The sequence below is a fragment of the Podarcis vaucheri genome (genome assembly GCF_965113315.1).
Source record: "Podarcis vaucheri genome assembly, chromosome: 4".
NCBI lineage: Eukaryota > Metazoa > Chordata > Lepidosauria > Squamata > Lacertidae > Podarcis > Podarcis vaucheri.
The window spans coordinates 69563070-69587567 of record NC_138762.1 but is presented as its reverse complement, the minus strand read 5'-3'; the positions used below and the strand labels follow the sequence as shown (position 1 = coordinate 69587567).

Genomic DNA, 24498 nt, shown 5'->3' with positions numbered 1-24498 from the left:
ACAAATGGCAACAATAATCAGGAAACATTTTACCTCTCTCTCTAACTCTTGCTTATCATTGTGATTGTACTCTTTATGGTTCTCTCCTCCCCCTTCCACATTTTAATCAATATTCTTCAATACTGCCCTAGTCTCATGATTTAATTTAGTCAGTCAATAAACGTTTAAAGTCTTAATGTTTTACTGCATTAATGAATCTTAGTAGAAGAATGGCCTACCAAATTCCATAACAGTTAATCAGTTTCAAGTCATGTGTAGAAGCAATTAAGTAGATAGCACAGGATGCCAATAAAAAAATCATTCTGGAACCTTAATGGTTTGGCTACCATTTCAATCGCCAATCTTTCAATCTTAGGACTAAGAGGCGCATATCCTTGGATGGGCTGCAGTTGCTTAGCAGACCTGACCCGCTTCTGTACAATGAGTTCAATGTTTAATTTTGCTTTTCAACTCTTAAGCACGCAGCTCAATGAGACCTGTATCCAAGTTTATGTTTAGTGGCCCATTTCTGCTGCAAAGAGGCAAAGTGATACAGATTGCTTGCAACCATATTTGATGAATGGGCAGAAACTAGTTTCAAAACTGTTTAGCGTGCTTTAAAAAAAGAAGTTAATAGGAGTACATTGTATCATTTTGGAATTGCGAAATGAACCGCGTGCACCCATACACAAAGCCAGTCTGTTTGAGCTCTTGTGCAAAATAAACTTCTGTGCACCCAACAAATGTATCTAATACCTGGATACATACATGTATCTATATCCACACTGCTCATCCAGGCCTGTTTGAACAGGCTGAATAAGTTTTTTTATACGCGAAAATCCACACACACATACACCCGCCCAGAAGCACTAAATTGTCTATAACCAAATCTGGATCAAGGCCAACACAAGTAGATTAATATAAATGGCACTTTCCCCATCAACTTCATTGGAGTGGAGAGTGAACTCCCTATCTGTCAAGGTTAAAAGGGACAGTTCTTCTTCTGCCTGCCCTTCCTCCCTTCTTTCAAAGTTAAGCAAGCACTGCAATTCAGGAGCCTAATCTTCATTCCCAATGTATAAGGAATTGTGGAAACCATAAAGCAGTTTGAGAATGTCAGCTAATCTGATGCTGTACATCCGCTTTGGCTTTGACCAACCAAGACCATATAGACATATAATTTAAACTAAAACCAGATGCACGGCACAAACATCTGGATACTAACATAGGGATATGAGCTGATAAACAGCAGTCTTGCTCTGATAACCTTCGTTGGGTCATATAAAGTCTAAAACTGAGCAACTTGGTCTTCTTTATCTGAAGCGTCAGCATTTTATAAAACTTCTGCTCTACCTAGGAGCCAAAGGAATTCATTTTAACCTTCCAAACCAAAAAAGCTTATTGTAAGCAAACTATACAATAGCTAGTCTGAGATTCATCTGTGTGCTGAATTTCAATTATTCCAATTATTATGAGAACAAAGATATCCTGAACATATTAAAGTTTATAATTCCAAAATAGAATATTAGGGTCCCCTCCCTCAATTGTATCTGCAAAGACACAACAACAACCACAATCAAACAAGAACTCTGAATAAGCCCTTCTGATTTCAGTTTTTACATCTTGTTTTTTAACTTACTGCTCTTATAAGTATTGCCACACTCCAGAAATCCCCTTAAAATTGGTCACAATTGCATTCACAGTTGATTCCCCCCCCCATACATGTTTAGCTAGATCTTTCCTCTTATTTTTATTTTTATTGAGCAGCCAGTGTTAAAGACCTTCTCTAAATAAATATTTTTTTCTGCATAAATTCCTGTTAGGACACCTATGAAGTTTTGGTCATAAAAAATACACTGTGAATATACTCTACCACAATGGGGAAAAAACTTTCTTGGCTATTTCTCCTGCCACTTCGGTGTTATCTCTAACCTACTTTCTATACCTACTCTTCCTGATCAGTATGCCACACTTTCTCTACCTCTGCCCACCCCCACCCCTCTGCAATAATGGGCCCTCACTAAATAAGGACCTCCTGCAATTAATTCAAGTCAGTCACCACACCTTCCATATGCTATGTACTATATACCTATTTATTTGATGACCACATAAGCAAAGCAGTGTCTCAGGAGTGCATTAGTACATTTATGCTGACTGCAAAATTATTACACGTGTCACAAAGAACTGATACTGTGCTTAATTCTCACAACTTCATCCAAAAAAATAAATCCCTGAGATGACTTTTTTTAAAAGCAGTCTACAGCTGGAATGCATTAGTGAAATCTTTGCCATATAATTTTAGCCATCAAGACTGAACTCCAGTGCGTCGTTATTTCAATAACTCAAAAGAGCTTTAAAAGTAGTTAAATACCTTTTGCGGGGGATATGTAAAGTAAAAGGAGATGTAAAGAAGGGAGGGTTGTCATTTGCACAAAGATCGGGCAAAATCTTTCCCACAAGGACACCCACTTGGTCCATGACTTTCAGAGTATATCTATTGATTGTGTTTAATGAAGCAGGCTTTAAAGTCATACAAGCCTAGACGAAGACACAAGCCGGGACTTATGACTTATAGCCAAGTATAAATTCTCAGTTGGGCTGGGTGGACACACTTAATTCAAAAAAGCGAACACCGTAGCCAAGATCTCAAGAAGGTGAAACGGTTTGCTCATGCCTTTCCTCTAACCATCCTTTCCAAAATCTAGCTCCAACCCACCAGAGGCAGATTAGATCTGATTTGTTACCATTTTAAAAAGGGACACAGCAAGAGTGTGAGAGTCCATGAACTATATGCAGGGCAATATTGCAGTTTTAAAGTCATGTTACAGTTTTGAAGTCATGTACCAAAACAAAGCATGCATCTTAAGCTTGCTCCTGCACACTGCTTTGTGTCTGGTCAGAAGCTTTAACAGAGCAGACAAAACTCCACTGCAGGGTGATCTGTAGCCAGCGGGGCTCTAACCTTACTGCAAAGTTAAAGGGAGAAGAGGGAGCCTTCCTGGTATCTCAGGGCTCCCTCGGCTGCATTTCGTCCCTTCCCTCCTCTCAGCATCCCGAGGAAGACCCCAGGATCTCAAAGGATCTCAACTTCTTCCCAATGCTCAGCACCTCTCTCCCGCCTCCCCAAAGAAAGACCCGCGCGCACAAGAGCATGTGCAGAGCGCCTCTCCCATCCCAGCCAGTATTTGCAATAAGAGGAAAGGAGGCTTCTCCAGAGGGTAAAATGCAGGGGCGCGTAAGAGTTTGAGGTTCCCTCTGCTGCAAAAATTACTCCAGTTTGGGTCCCGCCCCCCTCACACCCGCCTGAAGGGCTTGAGGGGAAGGCAGCTCAAACCCCGGAGCCGTTTTCACGGCAAGAGCCGAAGCAGCCCTTCTCTTACCCATGGCGTCTGGCAGGCGTGCAGGTGGCTCGGCTGGCGGCGGCAGTGGCGACTTCCCCGCTTGCCCTTCAAGGCTGGCTTTCCCCCGGCTGGCTGCGAGGAGACGAGCGTCCTCCTCTCTCGGAACGGGCGCCTCAGCTGCTGCTGCTCCTCCGCGCGCCGCTCCCGCCCTGGATGCGCTCTCGCGCCTGCTTGGCCGGAGGGGGCGGGGCCTGCTCGGAGCCGCCTCCAAGGGGAGACCCCGCCGCGGGTCGGCCGGCCGGGGAGGCGGGAAACTCCGCGGAGGCAGCTCTTCGCCTCAGACGCCTTGCAGCAAGGCAGGGCGAGGAGACTTCAGGTGCCTGGGCTTCCCGGGCATTGTGTGGCTCTCTACATGCGCCTTGCACCCAACTCTCTCTCCTGGGGGAGGATATCTCTCGAGTAACACCATTGGAGCTCTAAGGAATACACGCTTGTAGTGGTGCGCGCGCGTGCGCCCTCAGGTGCGCCCGGAGATAAGAAGGCACCTTCAATGGAGCCGGCCCATTGGCCTATCTAGCTCGGGTTCTAGATGGCACCTGGGACCTTCTCCACGCCCAACAGAGGATCCACCAATGAGCTACGACCTTCAGTGTTGTTGTTTAGCCGTTTAGTCGTGTCCGACTCTTCGTGACCCCATGGACCAGAGCACGCCAGGCACTCCTGTCTTCCACTGCCTCCGCAGTTTAGTCAGACTCATGCTGGTAGCTTCGAGGACACTGTCCAACCATCTCGTCCTCTGTTGTCCCCTTCTTCTTGTGCCCTCCATCTTTCCCAACATCAGGGTCTTTTCCAGGGAGTCTTCTCTTCTCATGAGGTGGCCAAAGTATTGGAGTCTCAGCTTCACGATCTGTCCTTCCAGTGAGCACTCAGGGCTGATTTCCTTAACAATGGGTAGGTTTGATCTTCTTGCAGTCCATGGGACTCTCAAGAGTCTCCTCCAGCACCATAATTCAAAAGCGTCAATTCTTCAGCGATCAGCCTTCTTTATGGTCCAGCTCTCACTTCCATACATCACTACTGGGAAAACCATAGCTTTTACTATATGGACCTTTGTTGGCAAGGTGATGTCTCTGCTTTTTAAGATGCTGTCTTGGTTTGTCATTGCTTTTCTCCCAATAAGCAGGCGTCTTTTAATTTTGTGACTGCTGTCACCATCTGCAGTGATCATGGAGCCCAAGAAAGTAAAATCTCTCACTGCCTCCATTTCTTCCCCTTCTAATTGCCAGAAGGTGATGGGACCGGTGGCCCTGATCTTAGTTGAAATACCTAATGGAGTGGGTGTGGCCAAAGGTCCCTCAGGCGCAGCAGTGTGTCCTCCCTCCACCTGCAGCTTCCCCCATCTCCAGGCTTGGAAAAAAATCTGTGCTGGTTAAATTTCTGTTTGTCAGTACTTCAGTTATAAAAAAGCACAGGAGAGCAGCTAGGGGAAGTGTATCCCTTGAAGAAATTGCATCTATTGTAAGGGGGTGCAGTGGTTGGAGATTATCAGCACTGGAGATGGGCAGTTGAGGAGACTGAGGTTCATAATCCCCACTTGCCCATAGAGTTTACCTTGGGTGAGCTAACCCTACTTCACCGGGATGTGAGGCTACAAAGGGTGAGAGGAGAACCACTGACAACCTTGGAGGAAAGGCAGAATATAACAGTAATATCATAAATGGGGTATTTGGTGCACCACTGTCAGACTGAGAAATACAAAGCAAACTAGGAAGACCCATCTGCACGTCACAATGTGAGCCAGCATCATACCAATTTAGACAGACATGATGGCTTCCTCCAAAGAATCCTGGGAACTCTTGTTTCTTAAGGGTGAAGAGAATTATTAGGAAACCGCACCTATTTCCCTCATAGAGCTACAATATTCAGAGTGCATTAACAGTCAAGCCCTCTTCCTAGGGAACTCTGAGAATTATGAATGCCTAACAACTCTCAGTAGAAATGTTGACAAGCTAATATGCTAAATTATGGTACCAAACCAGTTCAAACCAGCTGGCACAGATTCTCCAATTAATATAGAAAAAAAATCTACTGTTTGATCTTATGGCCTTTGAAGTAAAGGCAAAAATTCCAGTAAGTGGCTAAGATGGATGTCTAAATGATGCTGCTAGGCTGGGGTCACCGATTCACCTTTTATTATTTTAGACCACATGGGGAGAAATCGTTCACATGCTGTTACACACACAAATTGTTATGTTTGCTTTGATAGTCAGAACATATTTCATTTTATTTTACCTTTTTAGATCATTGTTCCCACTGTGGGTGATAATAGTCCTGAAGTTTCTACACCTGAATGTGTGATTTCCAATTACATTTTTCAGCTATTATGTTCTATTATTGTGTGTGTGTGCCATATCATAATATTAATTCAGATTACCGAGAGTGCCAGGGAAAGAGCAAGCCATCTTTGAGATTGATATTTACAAGGTTATTCCATTATGTTCCGAAAATTATCACTGCTGAGCTGAGCACTCGGGGAAAACTGGAAATAATGATCATAGATAGAGAAAGTGCATGATTCTTAACCAGATGTTAGCTTCATAGTGTATAAGAAGCAAAAACAAAAAAACCCAAAACCCTGCAGGCAAAGGAATGCTGTGTTCTGTACAATTAGGGAAAAAGTAGCTCATTTTATATGGTTCATTGATTAATTTTATGGGGAGGCCAATGGAGCATGCAAGTTATTAAACAGAATTGTGGTCCAGATCTTCTAGATATCACTACACAGGCATCATTACCTATTATTTAAAGCATTCATAAAAATGGGTGATGGAGCAAAGTGGCTTTTAATGTGATTAAGTTGAAAAGTCTTACTGCAGTTCCTTGGAAGATCATATGCTGGAATGGGTGTTGTGATTTCAAAATGGATTCAAATGAAATAAAAAAATTATTTATTTAATACATTTGTTTAATTCCCTTCAATATAAGTAAGTAAAGGTAAAGGTACCCCTGCCTGTACGGGCTAGTCTTGCCAGACTCTAGGGTTGTGCGCCCATCTCACTCAAGAGGCCGTGGGCCAGCGCTGTCCGAAGACACTTCCGGGTCACGTGGCCAGCGTGACATCGCTGCTCTGGCAAGGCAGAGCCGCACATGGAAACGCCGTTTACCTTCCCGCTAGTAAGCGGTCCCTATTTATCTACTTGCACCCGGAGGTGCTTTCAAACTGCTAGGTTGGCAGGCGCTGGGACCGAACGACGGGAGCGCACCCCGCCGCAGGGATTCGAACCGCCGACCTTTCGATCGGCAAGCCCTAGGCGCTGAGGCTTTTACCCACAGCGCCACCTGCGTCCCTCAATATAAGTATTTCCAGCAATAAAACAGAACCAGAAAAAACCCCATGCAATATTGACTCATAGAATGAAACAACAGCTAAAACCATTAAGACCTAGCCAGTTAAAAGTATAGTGTGAGAAAATGGGGACTGGTCTAAACAGCATAGAGGACCCCCCCCCCCCATAATCACTCTATGGTTACAAGTTTGGGGCTGCACTAAAAGTTGTGGTTTTGTTAAAGCACCGTCAAAATCTTGTGACTCTGATAGTAGAAAGAAACTGCTAAAGCAGTCAAAGTGAATGGACATGCTTCGATTGGCAGATTCCTTTTCTTTGGGAAAATGTTTCTTTGCATAAGTAAGAACATGGTCAAGTATAGGTGATGTGTTTCCACAGAAACAAATGGTGCTTCCATGCAGATGTTTATTGTGGAATTGGTGATATCCATGCACATGTTTAATGCATTGCCCACATGATGCTGTTGTCATCAAAATGCCAGCCTGTACTTTTTTATATACATTTAACCCAAATTTCCTCGTACAATGGAAAATCAATTAAGGAAAAAAAGAACCCATTATACATCCACAATTAGTGCATTTTTTGGTTGTTGGTGGAGGGAAGTTGGTCCTGTCTGTGAGCACAACCTAGCCATTTGTTTTCAGTAGCCTGAAGTATAAGAACCTGTTTATTTCCGATTACCACATGCTGAAGGCACATTTTAATTTCTGCAATGCAGTTCAAAGGAGCTATTTTCTTAAGATCTCAATATGGCAGACTATGTTGGAGACAGCAATTGCAGTGCTTACATTGAGGCTTGTGGGTTATTGATGGAAGGGGCCAGAATACACAGCATGGAAGCATTCCATCAAGGACCACCTACCAGTGTTGATGGGAAACACTTGCATAGTTATGAAAAGCAGAAGACTTAAACTGTGTATGTGAATCCTTATGTTCCAATCACATGCACAGAAAATCAGATTTCAAATTACTTATTTGAGAAATCTAGGTCCTAGCTTTAGAACCTCTGGAAGGGACGTATCTTTCTCCCCTTTCTTCCTTGGATGGAGCTGGTATCGTCATAGTGCTGGTGGAAAAATAACAACCCAATAGGCTAGGGGTGGACAGAAGGTAAGACAATAAGAAGGATCATGTTGGATCATGCCAAAGACCCAGCTACTCTGGCATCCTGTTCTCACAGTGGCTAAGTAGATGCCCAGGGGAACCTTGTAAGCAGTAACATTCTCCAGACTTATGATCCCAGTAACTAGCATTCAGGGTCATCCTGGCTCTGGCAGTGGAAGTAGCCATTGATAGCCTTGTTCGCAAACCAATTTTAGTTTTGTCTCCATCCTCCTCTCTGCTGAGTCCTGCAAGGGCATCACTGAGGTTGAGGAGCAGAAGGTTGATAGGCAGTGCCCTCCCATTGGTTGTAAGACAGCAGGAAGGTGGGGGTGGTTTTTTCTATGGAAATTAAAGCTGTTGCTTTGAGTTGCCTTTGGCAAGAAAAAGTGGTCCCTCAATTTAATAAGTTGTTATTATTATTATTTGTGTTCTGGCATATGCCATTTGGATTGTTCACATGGAGCGTCCAAGTTGTCCATCGCTGCTTCATCTTTATGGGAATAAATTACACAGAGGAATAAGAAGATTTTATTTATATGTATTTTCTCACACATCCCTTCCAGAAACATGCTTTTTTTAAACCTCTTAAAAGGGATGAATAAAGAGCAGCTGTTCAAGTATATATTGTTGTTCAACAAGCAAAGAGACTTCCAAGTTTCAATCATAAAAAGTAAAAGCAGGGTTAGTGGAGCTCATTGTAGTACTGCCCACCTCTGAAGCGAAAATCTCTCAACGCTGAATAAAGAAATCTAGAAGCATCAGGATATTTCTTATAAGAAATAAGTCTGGCCTTGTCCTCCATTATTTTATTGTTCATCTGCTCTGGATTTACAGTTTTTGTATTTTAAAATTCAGTGGTGGTTGGTGCCCACGGGAACTGGTTGGGCAGAAGACAGGAAAACAAACCACAGGTGGAATCAGAGCCAATGACAGGAAGAGCAAACCAATTTTAGTTTTGTCTCCATCCTCCTCTCTGCTGAGTCCTGCAAGGGCATCACTGAGGCTGAGGAGGAGAAGGTTGATAGGCAGTGCCCTCCCATTGGTTGTAAGACAGCAGGAAGGTGGGGGTGGTTTTTTCTATGGAAATTAAAGCTGTTGCTTTGAGTTGCCTTTGGCAAGAAAAAGTGGTTCCTCAATTTAATAAGTTGTTATTATTATTTGTGTTCTGGCATATGTCATTTGAACTGTTCTCATGGAGTTCACATAACTGAGATTTCTTTTTAATTCTAGCCTTATAATTTGTTACACAGCAAGGTTTAAGCTGTGCATATAACATTAATTTAACTTCTGGTTAAGCTTCATAATCACAAGGGTGGTTCCCTTCACACCACAGTTGTTACGCCTACACAACCATCTCCCATGAAGCATTCAACATGAACACCACAACAGGATTTGGAATGGCAACTGCAGCTTGCTGCAAACAAGCCCTCTGTAGCCCACAGTTTTGCAGTCGACTTAAATTTTAAAACTGAAGTGGAGACCCATCAGATGGAAAGTGGACTGTCTACACCCTTTCCAGCAGAGCCCTGTACCCATGCTAGCTTCATGCATTGGCAGCTGTCCTTCCTTTGCAGTTCATTCATTCATTCACTTACTTATTTACTTATATGTATTTGTGCCCTACCTTTCCTCCAAAGAAGTCAAGGTGTGTACATGAGTTTCCTCCCTCCTGAGAGATTGTGTCTAATGCAAGGTCACCCAGTGAGCTTCAAGGCTAAGTGGGGATTAGAACCCTCAGTCCCCAGGTCTCTAACCCCTATGCTAAGCTGGCTCTCTGTATTACTTCTCAGGTTTTTGTTTTAGCAAGCCACAGAGAAACCACTTCAGCCAGAGGTACATAGCAATTTCATAATTTGATGAAGGCAGACATATGGTAAAAAAACTGCAAGCAGCCCTAAGACACCATAAAGATATATTTTTCATGGCTACAGCCCATTCTCCAGAAGTTTTCAGTACAAGCTACTATGCCCCCAGGGCCACAAATAGAAGGGCAGAAGGGGTAGGATTTGGGAGAGCCAAGGCCAGCAAAAGTCCCAGACTATTAGCTTTCATTTAAGAAAAAGAAATTAAGTCAATCAGACATTTCTGAAGGAAGTCACAGCTCAAAATGCAAACGTAGCTCAAATGCTTCAGCACTCTTCAGGCAGTGTCATTGCTAAGAATTAATCACCTAATAACTGTTGCTAAGCAATATGATGAAGAAATGTTTACTCTTCCTCTTAGGACTCAGTAGAGGACCCATTTGAGATAAAGATTACTAATTCAGGCTCTCTGTTGACATCTGTACCTCGAGCTATCATACTTTGGATTCCAGCTGTTGGGTACATTTAGAACTTTTGGTTCCAACTGCTGGGTACCATTAAAATTTTAATCGACCTTAGAAAAATCATAATATTCATGTCAGATGCTCATCTAATAAATTCCTTAGTGGGCTGTCCTCACTGTTGCACCATCTATGAAAATAGCAGCCATATTTCAGAAATGAATTAAAAATAGCAGCCATTTACATTACCATCTGATACATACCTACTCAGAAATGTCTGATCGAGATAAATGGGACCTACTCCCAGGTAGGAGTAGGGATTGCACCCTTAAGAACCATGTGGCAACAACACTGATTATTAAAATAATGAATCAAAGAACATAAGAACTGTCTTAGGTTGCATTTCCTTCAATCATTTCTTAGTATGTAAATGTGAGCAGTGATTGCTTAAAATAATTATGGCTGCACATTAAACAGAGTGCATAATTCCCCCCTCCCCAATGAACCATAGTTAATTCTATCTGGAAATTAGTGAGTACCATTTCAGAGTTAATTACAGCATGCTAACTAGATTGTCACTAATAAGAGGCATGCCCTTATCTCTACAGACGGGAGCTAAAACAATGAATTTGTGACTCACGACTGTCTAAAGAACACCTAAAAAGAAATCCATTTCTGTATCCTACATAAGAAATACAAACGGTCAACATAAGATTGCAGCCTAGGTAGACAAAACGGGTGCCAAAATTGGAGGTCTCATGCTTTTTACGGATATGTCTCACTTTTGCCTCATGGGGGCTGGGGGGTGAAGGAGAAATGTAAAAGAACTGGAAACTGCTCTGTACAGTGGGCAGCTTCTAAGTCTATATGACTGGCTAAGAGCTCGTGGAAATGACTTGGTGAGGTGTCCAGTTGTGAAGGTGGTTCCCAATGAATCAGGTGCCAATTCCGTCAATGCAGTTGACCCCTGCACATATCCTTGGACCATTTAAACACGTGATGAAGCTGCTCACAGTTACAGGATTCCTACCAAAGCCTGGAGAATGTCTCCTAGACACCTGCAAGTGAGGAAAATGTGAGGAGAGTGATCCTTTATCCAACGTTCTTGGCTTTTTTTTTTTTTTTTTGGTGCCAGTTCTGGAAGGGAAAGCTAAAAAAAACTTTCCCTCTCAATTCCTAATGATTTAATCCAATTCTCTTTTCCCCTGCCCAATCTTTACTGCTTTGCAAATTGTCAGGCACAAGCATTCCAATGGTAATTTTGGACTTGTAATCATCAGAAAACCAGAAGAACCACAAAGAGAGAGAGACATGGAAATATAGGAAATGTAATCAGCTAGAACTGAAAGCTGACTCAGCACCTCACTGGTGGATATGCCAGAGGAGTTTGCTAATGGTGTGTTTCAGCACCCTTGATTGAACTGGGTTTGTAAAGGAAAAAAGCAGCTGCAAATTCTTTTATATTTAGTGTCTGCTTATTTTGGTTCTTTTTTCCCTATGCAAATAATATTACCTACCCTTCTGTTTTTGCTTAGTAGACAGCATTCCTTCCACTGAGTAAAAGGAAAAGATTTTTCTTCTTGTACCGGCCAATGCTTAAAATGCTGTTTCCACTGAAATGCATAACATTTCTGCTGCCTTTCATTTCTTTTGAAGACAGCACAGACCTGTCTCCATGTTAACTACACTGGAATTTGTGGTTTAAATGTTGTGCTCAAGATGAGGATAGCAAAACAACATTTAATGTCGCAGGCCGTGGTACAAATGTGAGGGTTACTGAAAGGAAAACATGTTCATGGTTAAAGCTCTAGACTACAGACAACTCCTTACCATTTTTGTTTATGCAGGAGTTAGCCTCATTTAACTCAACGGGGGATTATTAGGATTGTACTGCTTGTGCATATGGGTTTAGCTTTATTGTTCAAGGACAAGGCCATCAAACCTCAAATGGTTTGGAGGGAATCCACAAAATGTCCCAAATAATCTTTGTTGTGATGAAACTCTCAATGGAGTTATTTTATCCAGATTTGGGACAAACAAACTTAAGAAGAGCCCTATTGGACCAGGCCAAATTTCTGTCATAGTCCAGAATCCTTTTCTCACAGTTAGGGCTGCCATACATCTGGGTTTTCCCCCAAAATGACGTTCGGCCAGATTTCTGCTGAATTGAGAAAACCCGGGTGTATGGCAAGTTGGGGTATTTGTTTATTTTAAAAAATGTAAGAAAAGCCCCAAAATGAATGTTTATTTGGTAGATGTTCCCAATAAAAAACTCTGTCTGGATTTTCACTTTTCGGAATATGGCAAACCCTGTTCACAGTGGTTAATGAGATTAATGTTGCCCACATGCAGGTGCTGAGTACAAAAGTACCGCCCACACATGCAATTCACAGTAAGTGGTATTCAGAGGCATATTGCCTTCAACAGAAAATAAGAATGGCACCAGAAGTTTGAGTAGTTGCACAGGAACAGTGGATGTTTGAAAGGCCCATCTTGCTGAGCCTTGGACTAATGCAGTCCCTCCAAGTGTCCCTATTTTCCAAGGACAGTCCTGGATTTACAGAAGCCATCTCGGTTTCTGATTTGATCCCGGAATGTCTCGCTTTTCCTCAGGGTGTTCCTATTTTCATCAGAGGAATGTTGGAGGCTATGGAGTTATGCAGGCTAAAGAGATAAGTAATTATACAACCATTAGAAGACATCTCTGTATAGGGAAGTGTTTAATGTTTAATTATGTTTTTATATATGTTGGCAGCTGCCTAGAGTGGCTAGGGCAACCCAGTCAGATGGGCGGGGAATAATAATAATAATACATTTGTGTTTTTATTGGAGAAATGTTGGAGGGCATGCAGTCTTTATCTTGTGTCTATGAGTCCAGTGAAGAGAGTGAATTAAGATTCAAGAAGTGAACAAGTGACAGACTACTGAAGAAAGTCTGTCATCTTCTGCTTATGTTTTTGTGCTTGTGTCCTGTTCCTGCCTGTCAGCTTCCTCTAAGTATCTGGTTGGTTGCTGTGTAAATAGAATGTGGGACTAGATGAGGCTTTGGCCTGATCCTGAAGAGCTCTGCTTGTGTTTTTACCCAAACCTTAAGATCCTCTTTGGAAGCCTGCTTGGGTAACCTCACCAAATGAAGTCAGGTGGATGTCCACAAAGGAGAAGACTTTTCCAGTGCTGGGATCTCAGCTATTGAACAGCTTCTCCAGAGAGGCTTCCCTAACACCTTCTCTATGGTCAGTTCAGCACCCAGGCATTTAAATTTAAACCAATCTTGGTTTGTTCTGACTGAGTGAAGTGCTATGAAAAAAAAGGTATTTTCTCTGAGTATTGTTGCTATACTAGTAGCAAATATTGTTCAACAGAGAGTAAATGAAGAAAGTATCTTTTGCTGAATTGATTCATTTGTGGAAATTCAAAACCAGCAAGCTTTTGACATTTTAGAGGGCTTTTCCCTTTGCCTCAAAAGAACCTACGTACATTTCTCCCAACAAGCTATCATCTTAACTTATTCTGTTGTTTTATGCTGGCTTTCTGTGTGTTGTGCTACTATAACCTAGCTAACCCACTGTATGCTAAAAACGCAGCCTTATTTGACACTAATTTATTCCTCGGAGACTTCATCTTCAAGCCCACTTGATGTAATGTCAGATTTTGAAAAACATGGTGTGATGTCAGCTAATTTTACAAGTCAAATCTGTGTTGCATTAGTGATTTCATACATACTGGGTTGCAAGCTGCTTTTCATCACTGCAAAATTACATACGTGGGATATTACAGCATTTCTGATTAAATCATGCCTTCTGGATCCATTCAGATTGTTCCATTTAACTGAAGATGGGCAGTTTTGCTATGCACATTTTGGCCTATGATTTTGCTTAATTCTACCCAGCATCAATGAAGTATTGAAGAATTAACAATGGTGTTCTTGTGTAAAGAACTGATTTTGCTACATTTGCATGCCATAAAACTATTCAATTGCCTAAAACAGCGATAACAGGATAAAATTGCTGCTATTGTGTCCCTCTCTTTCTAATAAGTTTTAATTGCTTTGGACAACTAAGATAGAGTACCTTTCCCCCAGGACAGCTTCAGTACATCATCTGAGTTTTTCCCCTTTTCTTTAGAAACTAATTATTTAGAAGTTTTCTGTGGCAGATGTTCTGCAGTCAGAAGAAATGAGCTTATGCTGAACGGAGGTGAGTTGTGAGAGACTTTCACGATGGAACATTAAAACATTGCCAGACGCTCCTTCCACTAATTATTTGCATTTCCTTTGCTGGGACCAAAGATGATGATGCAGACACAACTTTCCCTGCTAACAATGCAGCTGTTCTTGTGACTGGATCCTGCAGCGAATTCATCAGACAATGCTTATAAAGACCATTGTTAATGGGGGACTGCCATCAAATCACAAGTTCAGTTTTGACTTCCAGCACCCAAACAAGAGGTAACGACTTCAAAAATGTAGCTGCTCTGACAGTAGATAAGAGAAATAAAGAGAAACTGCAAAAAATAAAAATTCTCAACCAATTCCAAGGAAACCGGCTCCTTTTGAGAATACTCCTCAATGCTAAGGAATATGAATATAGATGTTAATCTGAAGCTTTTTCGGGGCATGATGAGCAATTCTTTTAGGCTGGAATGCCTGTTGTGCATTGAAATTGCAAATAAATAAATAAATCTGTTGCTGGCAAAAGCCGTGGCAGAAGGAAGATGTTGTAGATTTGGGGAAGCAAGTTTTATTCACCCCAAATCCAAGATAAACAATGGATTGAAACAGGTCTTTCTTGCCTAAGTGGGAAACAAGGCCGGTTCTATCATTAGGCAGACTGAGGTGGCCAGCTCAGGCAGGAGACGCCGAATCTTCTCTTGGCTCTTCCCTCCCTGCTGTTCTCGCCCTCTTGAGCTGAAACTCAAGCAGCATTCCTTGCTTGCTTGCTGCTGGTCTGAGTTGGCAATAATGCCGTTGGGAAAGTCCCGAGTGAGCAAGCAGCCAGCCGAGGCCACACCATTCCATCAGGCACCACCCATGCAATGTATGCAGGAGTTGCCCCGGTGGCTGCATTGCAGCACTTGAACAGGCAGTGAGCAGCTGGCAGAGTGGTGAGCAGGAATTAGATATTGGATAGAGCCTATCCTGCACCCATGTGCTATCCTACTGCCCACAAGTATGCTGGTTGATGATGCTCCATCGGCAGCATTGAAACCGATTCAGCTGCTGGTCCAATCCCCTTCTATATATGGAATGGTGGTGGCAGCTTGTTCCTTTCAGCTAGCAGAATGAGCAGAATGACCCTTGATGTTGCCAAGATCTCAATATGCCCCTCCTCTCAACTCTATGCATGGTTCATATTGATGTCAAAAGTCAGAAATACTGGACTGCATTCCTATATGTAAGAGCTAAGCTTGGGTGGAGAAACTCCCTCAGGAGTTGAGGCCAAGGATATTTGACCCCAACCACCATGGACAGGCAAGAAAAAGGAAGAAAGAAAAGACTGCTTGTAGTCAAGGGGAACTGATAAAGGAGAAGCACAGTCCCTTTAGGTTTGCTGTGCCTGGGGAGCAGAGCTAGGGTACGGAGGAAGGCATCAAACTGAACTAAGAACTACAGTGGTACCTCGGGTTAAGTACTTAATTCATTCCAGAGGTCTGTACTTAACCTGAAACTGTTCTTAACCTGAAGCACCACTTTAGCTAATGGGGCCTCCTGCTGCCGCTGCGCTGCTGGAGCACGATTTCTGTTCTCATCCTGAAGCAAAGTTCTTAACCCGAGGTACTATTTCTGGGTTAGCGGAGTCTGTAACCTGAAGCGTATGTAACCCGAGGTACCACTGTAATGTGAGACTGAGCCCTGAACACTGAGTTTCCCCTACCATTCTGTATTAACAAACAGTGTCTTATCAGTTGTTAGGATCCCTAGCGATTTTAATTTAATATTGAATTGTCTCCAGCCCCTCCCACTCCAAAATAAAAAATCCTGGAATTTCTTGTTCTATTAAAACAAAGCGGTGGCCCACACAAAAATGCGGCATTTGTAGAACTCTAGTTCAGACAAAGAATAACATGGAAAACCCTGATCCTTAGGTGACTTGGTATGCTTTTTCTAATATGGTGGTTAATTTGAATTAATGAAAGTGTGCTTTTTGTTACATCTAAATATTATTGTCAGGTATTTTTTCAGGGCAACTCACTGGAACTCAGTTCCGGCAGCTCTCAGGTGGGTGCCACTGCGATCCTAAGAGAACAAGGGTGAGTTCATGGTGAGTTCTGGCACTTATTTTTCTAGGAAAAAAAGCACTGATTATTAATAATTATTAAATTGGTTAGTTGCTTGATCTTGCCCAGGGCAACCCAAAGCAACTTAAAGTAGCTTCTTACAATAGTGATCTAAGTGACTATTATGCTTCAGACACGTAGATAAGGTGATACACAACAAGTGTGTGAAATGTGTATGTCTGCAGAAATAAATATATCAAAAACAACAAAAAGGATACTTGTGCTGCTGAGTAAATATTGGAAAATAGTACTATTTCCCCCAATTAAAGGAGTGAATTGTGGTGGAAAAGAAGCAGAGATTATTGTGACACATATTGCATCATGCCATCCAGAAATATGTATACCAAATACCACAGACATCAAACATGTTTACAAGTCTTGAATTGGATTACATTAAAGATGCAAAGGATCTGTATGCAAAAAAACAGAAAGAAAAACTAAACAAAAAAAATGTGTCATGAGACATCAAATGTATTTTTATTAGAATCCTTGCTGGCATAGTAATTACATAAATTGGCAAAAAAATGCATGCCTACAAAATGTTTACTAATATCCAAGGTGTGTTCTAACATGTTGGTTAACTGGTGCAAGTTGAATAGGAGGCAGACTAATGTCTACTGAAGTTAATTACACACTAGCAAGTCCTGGAAGACATGGCTGTGGCCTGGATTTCAAACAATGCGTTTTGGAGAAATACTTTTCTATGGAGGGGTGTCTGAAATCTGTTAACACTTTTAGCGTGTTCATATTTTTGGCATGCACAAGACAGAACTGCAAATATATCCAAATCAAACGCACGGCTAGGGATTCTTGAGGCATTTGTTTTTTGTAAATTCTGATATGAACTGACCTGATACATATCTCCCAGACTGATGGGCCGATCATCACGTAAATTATAAGCCAGAATTAGAACTCCTGCAAATTTGCAACGTGGTACAGTGGTACCTCGGGTTACAGACGCTTCAGGTTACGGACTCCACAAACCCAGAAATAGTACCTCGGGTTAAGAACTTTGCTTCAGGATGAGAACAGAAATCGTGCGGTGGCAGTGGGAAGCCCCATTAGCTAAAGTGGTACCTCAGGTTAAGAACAGTTTCAGGTTAAGAATGGGCCTCCAGAACAAATTAAGTTCTTAACCTGAGGTATAACTGTACTTTGTTTAAAAAGGCGTATTTTGGGTTTAGGAATGTTCCATGCAATGCAATTTTTCAGAGGCTGATCTTTAAAAAAATGCAGATCAATGTAGAAATGTACTAGAGTGGCCTTGGAGATTAACAGATTCAAAAGTGCCATGGACCGGAAGTAGACTGATCCCAGGATATGGTCTGAAGACACCAAATTGCTGAGATGAAGTCTGGGTTTGGTCAACGCCTGGATGGGAGACTGCTTGGGAACCATATACATGCTGCTTTGGGTTTCATCATGGAAGAAAGGTGGGATATAAATATTATTCAATGGAGCAATCTGTCCATGCATATGCATGGTAGAAGGCATCTCAGGTTCACAGGCTTAATTGTCTTTAGAGCTGCACCTCAGCTCCCTTGAACACTTGGCAAGAAGAGTAGATTGGTGAGCTCCCAGCCAGAGTGGAGAGGCACAATTCTTGTCCCCCTCTGAGCCTATGCCCTTGATTGACTTTTGAACTGTAGTCCTTGAGCATAGGAATCAGTTTTGAAATATTTATCCCCTCCCCCCTCCTGAGTATTAAGACCTTTTAAGATTGTCCTGCTTTTTGGTGAGGGAAATGCAATTTTGGAATGAGCTGGAAAACACACTTTTAATCTCAGACTTCTTTATTACCTAATCATGTAACAAAAACAAACAAAAAGGAGAGGTGGGGGAAAGCTGCTCACACGTTTTCTTCTGAGGTGAAACATCATAGGCCAGGTTTCAGTCTCGAACAGAACTTTCTTCTACTGGTAGAATATCTGAGAAAAACCCTCAAATAGTTAAACTACAGTCATTTAATATATTGTATCTTGGCCAATAGCTGCCTCCAGGGTATTGGTGGAAGTGACAGGAAAGAAGTCACATTTAAAATCTAGGGCAAATCTAAGATAACATTAAAAAAAAGTGTAAAAAAATAATAATTCTGGATAGTCTCTAACCTTTTCCCCAGCACAGCTAAGTGAAAACAAATGCTACTCCTCATTTCCTGCAGGGCCAGGGCAAGCCAAAATCAAATTACTTGAAATATATTTTTATAGAGTATTTTCCCTATCCCCTACAGTACAAATGACTAATTCAGCTCTTCCTGTTGGGTTGGAATGGGCTCTGGAAACTGGCAGACAAATTCATATAGAGTTGGAAAGAGGAAAGGAAAATAAAAAAGGGGTCTTTTGCTGACTCTTGATTCATTCACTGAATCCTTCTGCTCGGTAGAGCATCAATTTATGAAGCCCTGAGATTCCTAAAAGGAAAAAGGATGCAAACCTTAGAGTTTCAGGGGAATAATTGGCCAATACTTGGGTTGCTTTTTATCACAGTTCCTATCAAAGTTGAGCTGCATGGTGGTCTCCATAGCTTGGATTTTGCTGGCACCCAAGCCATAGAGTTTCTTCATTTCAGCCCCTCTCCTTTCCCCGGGCTTCTCAGCTGGGGGCTGTGCCGATCGGCCTGTCGACAGGTGAAGGTCGTGGTCTGCTTCGACATACATGTCCTGGTGTTCTGCTTCAAGCTCCTGCTGTTTTCCTGTACAAAACACAAGACAGCTCCTTAAGCTGCTCCTCAGTTATGCCAGACAGGTTTAAAATTACACATGGGCCACATACGCGGACCTGAAGACATACACAGTGTTGTGGGGCAGAATTTTTTTCCCAGTTCTTAATTTTTCTATGGAATTCTCTCTCCTCTCCCCCCACTTCCTAAGTTCATTAGTAACAATGAACACATGCCAAATATTAGGCAAGCTTGGCGGTTTGGGAGCGTTTCGCTTTTGTCTGCTAAATACAAGTAAAATAAATGTGCTAAATTAGATCACTTTCCAGGGCACCAGATTATCTGACAATTTCCCTATTCAAAATTTTATGGGAAATACACATCACTGGGCATAACCTTTCAAACAAAGGCAATCCATATACTACTTGAGCCTTGCAAGTATGCTGGTTCCCGTTTCAACAAGCCTTGAAGCTGTAAGTATATTATCCCTTTCTTTTAAAGGTGCACTGCTTTGCCAATTTTTCTTTGGGCACAATTCACAGTGTTGGCAATTACCTGCACAGCAATAAATAGATTCAGGTAGGTAGCCATGTTGGTCTGGCGCATTCGAAATAAATAAAAAATTATCCAGTAGTGCCTTAGAGACCAATTAAGTTTGTTCTGGGTATAAGCTTTCATGTGCATCCACACTTCTTCAGATACAGTGGTATCTCGGGTTACATACGCTTCAGGTTACATACGCTTCAGGTTACAGACTCCGCTAACCCAGAAATAGTACCTCGGGTTAAGAACTTTGCTTCAGGATGAGAACAGAAATCGTGCTCCAGCGGTGTGGCAGCAGCAGGAGGCCCCATTAGCTAAAGTGGTCCTTCAGGTTAAGAACAGTTTCAGGTTAAGGATGGATCTCCGGAACAAATTAAGTGCTTAACCTGAGGTACCACTGTACATGCACACAAAACCCAGAACAAACTTAGTTGGTCTCTAAGGTGCTACTGGACAATTTTTTAGCAATAAATAGCCTGAGGCTAGGATACCCAAGGGACTGTCTTCTCCCAGGCCAGCACGTCTGCTTCCTAAGATCTGCTGAGGAGGTTGTGGCCCAATGGTGGCCAAAACAAGAGCTGGCTAGGATGCATGAGGAAGCTTCCTCTGTGGTTGCATCTAGTCTGTTGGAATTTGCCTGCTGGAATTTGGCCTCAACTCTCTCTGCTTTATGTCGCCTGGGGAAGACTATTGTTGTTCTCATCATCATGGCAGGCATTTGATCATCACAACCACCATTATTATGGCAGGCAATTGACCTGCCACGGTGAAAATTCTTCTGTAGCTGCCCTTCATGGGTGCATCAGATAACAGAAATCTCCTGCCTTTTTTATCTTCTTGATCATTTCATTGGCTTCAATGCTACTAAAACTGCCACCCTGAGCACTGCAAAGTAATTTAAAATTAAAGTTAAGGAGGGGGAAGCTCTCACGCGAAAGTATGCAGGGGATGAGGACTATGACAAAGGGAATCAAGAGTGGACTGGGGGGGAAGATAACATTTATTCCTGTTGTAAACCCTTTAAAAAAAGGAGTAAGAGTGTGAACAAATTATTAGAGCAGATGTTGCACTGGAAAGAACAGACACGTCATACATGACAGAAGTTAAATTAAACTTGGTTCTCCCTCCCACCCGCCCCCAATAAAATGGGACCACCAGGCCTAAGTTGTTTTGCAGCTGTGGCGATGAAATGATAGAACAGGACAGTGTAACTTTAGCCAAACCTCTGCTGGTGAAAACTGCTGACATTCTCCAGGGTAAGAGAAAGGACACGCCTCAGCCTGCCACACATACCCAAGCTAAGCTTGTCTTGTGAGACCCAGCTGTTGGCATTGTCAAGGCACCTGCCAAATTGACAACCTCCTGAATGCTCACACAGATGCACTTTGTTTTTCCCCCTATTAAACACTACCCAAGGTGGTAGCAGCAGAGTGATAAAGTATTAAACGAGAATTGCCAGTCTTCAAGCTGATGCACTCAATCCTGCGCTGCCTGAGCGAGTTTAATTTCTGGTTCAGACTGTTAAATATTTAAGTCTTGTGCACCCATGGAAATCGATGGTGGCCCAAATTTATCTGCAGATTAAAAAAGGAAATAATTTGGATCCACAAATCAGTCTTATTCTACAAAGCCAGTTGAAGGCTGATTTCAAAAAGGAGGGCATTTTTACTTCTATTGTAATAACAAGGGATGTCACACTGGAAAAGGGAGAAACTCTACCTAGCCATACAACTGAAAGATATTTCTGACATAGCTTTAAAAGACTCAGCATATACACATTTTATAATCCCGTATTTTATGTTTATGTGTGTACATCACTTAAAGGTTGCACGCTGATCTATTTTACTGTGGGGTGGTTTTTTGCCAAAATGTGCGGCTTTGCAGGAAACAGCCAGATGTGTAGATCTTCTTAAGCAACAGCTGTGTGCACCAAAAGCCACACTGGAAACAGCCCATCTTTGTTCTTGCTTACCGTCTCCAACAGTGAACAGGAAAGATTGTTATCTTGCATGAGAAACAGGCTGATTGTATTTATTTTATTTTGAAAATTTCTACCCTGCTGTTCAGCCCAGAAGCTCTCCGACTGGCTAACAATAGATATTAAAAATACAATTTAAACAATGGAATGGAAAAAACAAAGACAAAAAACAGTCAGAGAAGTTTCAAAAATATGTTAGTGACGGCTTAGTCAATACACAAATCCAACTATTGCCTTTGTGTTTCTATCTATTTTTAATGATATTATGCATAAATCACATTGAGATAGTGCTTAAAAGGTATTTAATAAAATAATAATAGTAATGATGGTTGTTGTTATCTATTTCATTTATGAATCGCTTCCTATGAAGCATTGTGAAATGGTTTCACAATGAAATAAAACCATATATTGAAGAATTGCATCTTTGAAAAACAGATAAAACAACAGCATGTATAAAAACAATTGCATAAATAAAAATAATTTTCAAATCCAATGCAGCTACTGACTCGGATAAAAATCTTTATCACATATAGAGAGAGATAAGGCTCCATTTAGAGGGTCACTGTGCAATCCACATGCACACACACCAGAACTCATCCAGATTTCCTCATCAGTGAAATCATCTGCAGATTGTATACCAAAATGAAGTGTTTTGCAATACCTGCTTTAAAACATCTGCAATATATTTTAAGGCTAGGGGAAGGGGGAAAAAACTATTTCTGTGTGTAGCAGCTCACTGACAATCTGTCTGGTTCACAAGACAAATTATACCTCACTCATGGACAATAGAGTGTACAATAAACAGTACAATCTGGAACTTCAATTTCTGGATTCCTTTCTTTGCTGGGAAGCAACGCTCACAGACAGAAAGTCTTGCCTCGCCTCTAAATATTGCCATAATTTACTCTGTATCTCTCCACTATTGGCACAAACAAGCACAATTGTTTCTGGTGGTGGAAAAGCAGTTGAAGAGCATTTACATTTTCACCTCCTCCCCTCTGCTTTTATTACTGTGTCACAACTTTTAACACAAGTCTCCCCAAACCAGAAAAGAATTCTCCGCCTAATAGCCCCCAGTATAATGCGCTTAAATAAATTTTGGATGGCTGAACACTGTTTTGTGCCAGGCCCAAGTTTGCCGTCTAGACAGCACTGAGGTAAAAATGTAAAGCATGTGTATCATAGTAAAGTCCTGAGCTTTCAAATGTCGATGGATGGCATGGCTTTTTTCCATATACTGCTATTAGATATTTTAAGTACCGTATTTTTCGCTCTATAACACGCTCCCAACCATAACACGCACATAGTTTTTAGAGGAGGAAAACAAGAAAAAAAATATTCTAAACGAAACAGTGGATGTATGATTTTTGTGGTTCATGCTGTGGCCACAGACATGTGATCTGACGGTGAGTTTGGGGTAGCCCAATGCACAAATCCTGAGGATCCATGTGGATCCATGCTTTGTAACCACTCTTTTGCACCACTGCGGCCCCAGGCAACAGTGGGTGCGTGATTTTTTTGGTGCAAGCTGTAGCCATGGACATGCTATGTGATCTGATGGTGAATTTGGGGTGACCCAGTGCAAAAATCCTGAGGGTCCATGTGGATCCGTGCTTTGTAACCACGTGAATGAAGGAACTGTCAGTAATGTATGGTATCTCCAATACAGTGATGAAGGAAGAGGAGGGGAGAAGCTCACACTTGTCCTGGGCAAAGCAGCCAACTCCTATAGGCCTAGGTGCCTTCACCCCCCCATTAAATATTTGAGGGAGTCATCCTCCCCCCATGCTGATGGGCATTGCCGTTCATATAAGGTACCAGTGTGCATGCACTTTGTCTTGAGATCATTGCAGTCTGTGAGATGGGGCTTACCTGTACCTGCCCTCCCCAATATTTTATTGAAGTTGGAAGAGTGAGTGAGTGAGGGATCTATGTCAAAGTAGATAAATAGGTACCGCTCCGGCGGGAAGGTAAATGGCGTTTCCGTGTGCTGCTCTGGTTTGCCAGAAGCAGCTCAGTCATGCTGGCCACATGACCTGGAAGCTGTACGCTGGCTCCCTCAGCCAATAAAGCAAGATAAGCACCGCAACCCCAGAGTCGGCCACGACTGGACCTAATGGTCAGGGGTCCCTTTACCTTTACCTTACCAGTGTTTGCAAGCTGACTTGCAGGCTTTTATAGTAGACGTGTGGTATAAGTTGCCTGAGCAAAGGTGACTATTCTGGGCAGGGATACACATTACTCTTAAGAAAAGCTCAGCTCTGCTAGCAGTACAACTTCTGTAAATTATAGAAATGCAACTATTTCCCATTCTTTAGATTAAGTACACAAAGTTAACTGATGTCCCCAGAAGGGAACTGCGTGTCTCAGGGTAAAGATTTCACAACTCTAACCTAGGTGTTTAAACCTTAAAGGAATGTTGCCATTTTCTGTCCACAGTGGCTAAGAAGAAGTCAAATATTCTGCAACTCCTACTTATTGCAGAGAAGCTGCCAGGTAGATTTGTAGCTGGTTGACTGACCAAACCGAAAGGGTGCTCACTAATGGTTCCTCTTCATCCTGGAAAAAAGTGTGACAAGTGGGGGGCCGCAGGGTTCTGCCCTGAGCCCGTTGTTGTTCAACATCTTTATAGCCCATTTGGATGAAGGAATTGAGGGGATGCTCATCAAATCTGCAGGTGACACCAAACTAGTACGGGTAGCTATTAGACAAGACTGGAGATTCAAGATGACCTGAACAGATTGGAGAACTGGGCCAGAACTAACAACATGAATTTTGACTTCCGGGGTTGGCGCGATCTGGGAATGGCGGATTCCCTCCGAGCTCTGGAGGGAATCGGCTCAGCGGGGGACGGGTCTTTGCCGTGCCGGTGACACGGGGACCCTTAAAACCGCAGGCGCGGAAGCCTGCGGACTGAAGACTCGGTGGGTGCCTTAAGCGCCCCCCTGATTCGCGAAGAGCCTTTTTAAAGGCTGCGGAGGGGATACGGGGGGTGGCGTGGCACTGAGA

The 24498-nt window shown here is 42.4% G+C and overlaps 2 protein-coding genes across 4 annotated transcripts in view; both read right to left on the bottom strand.

Annotated features, from left to right (window-relative positions):
• GPM6B (glycoprotein M6B) overlaps window positions 1-3496 on the bottom strand; it is a 103590-nt gene extending 100094 nt beyond the window's left edge. Inside the window, exon 1 of one of the 2 annotated variants that reach the window (XM_082220909.1) lies at window positions 3360-3496. In XM_082220909.1, the coding sequence (XP_082077035.1) occupies window positions 3360-3363 (4 nt within the window). In that variant the 5' untranslated portion in view covers window positions 3364-3496. The remainder of the gene's footprint in view (window positions 1-3359) is intronic. The other variant, XM_082220905.1, reaches the window with a different exon arrangement.
• Window positions 3497-18085: 14589 nt separating this feature from the next.
• Window positions 18086-24498, bottom strand: part of GEMIN8 (gem nuclear organelle associated protein 8) — a 48815-nt gene continuing 42402 nt past the window's right edge. For both annotated transcript variants that reach the window (XM_082220927.1, XM_082220928.1), the window contains one exon: window positions 18086-19001. In XM_082220927.1, the coding sequence (XP_082077053.1) occupies window positions 18745-19001 (257 nt within the window). In that variant the 3' untranslated portion in view covers window positions 18086-18744. The remainder of the gene's footprint in view (window positions 19002-24498) is intronic.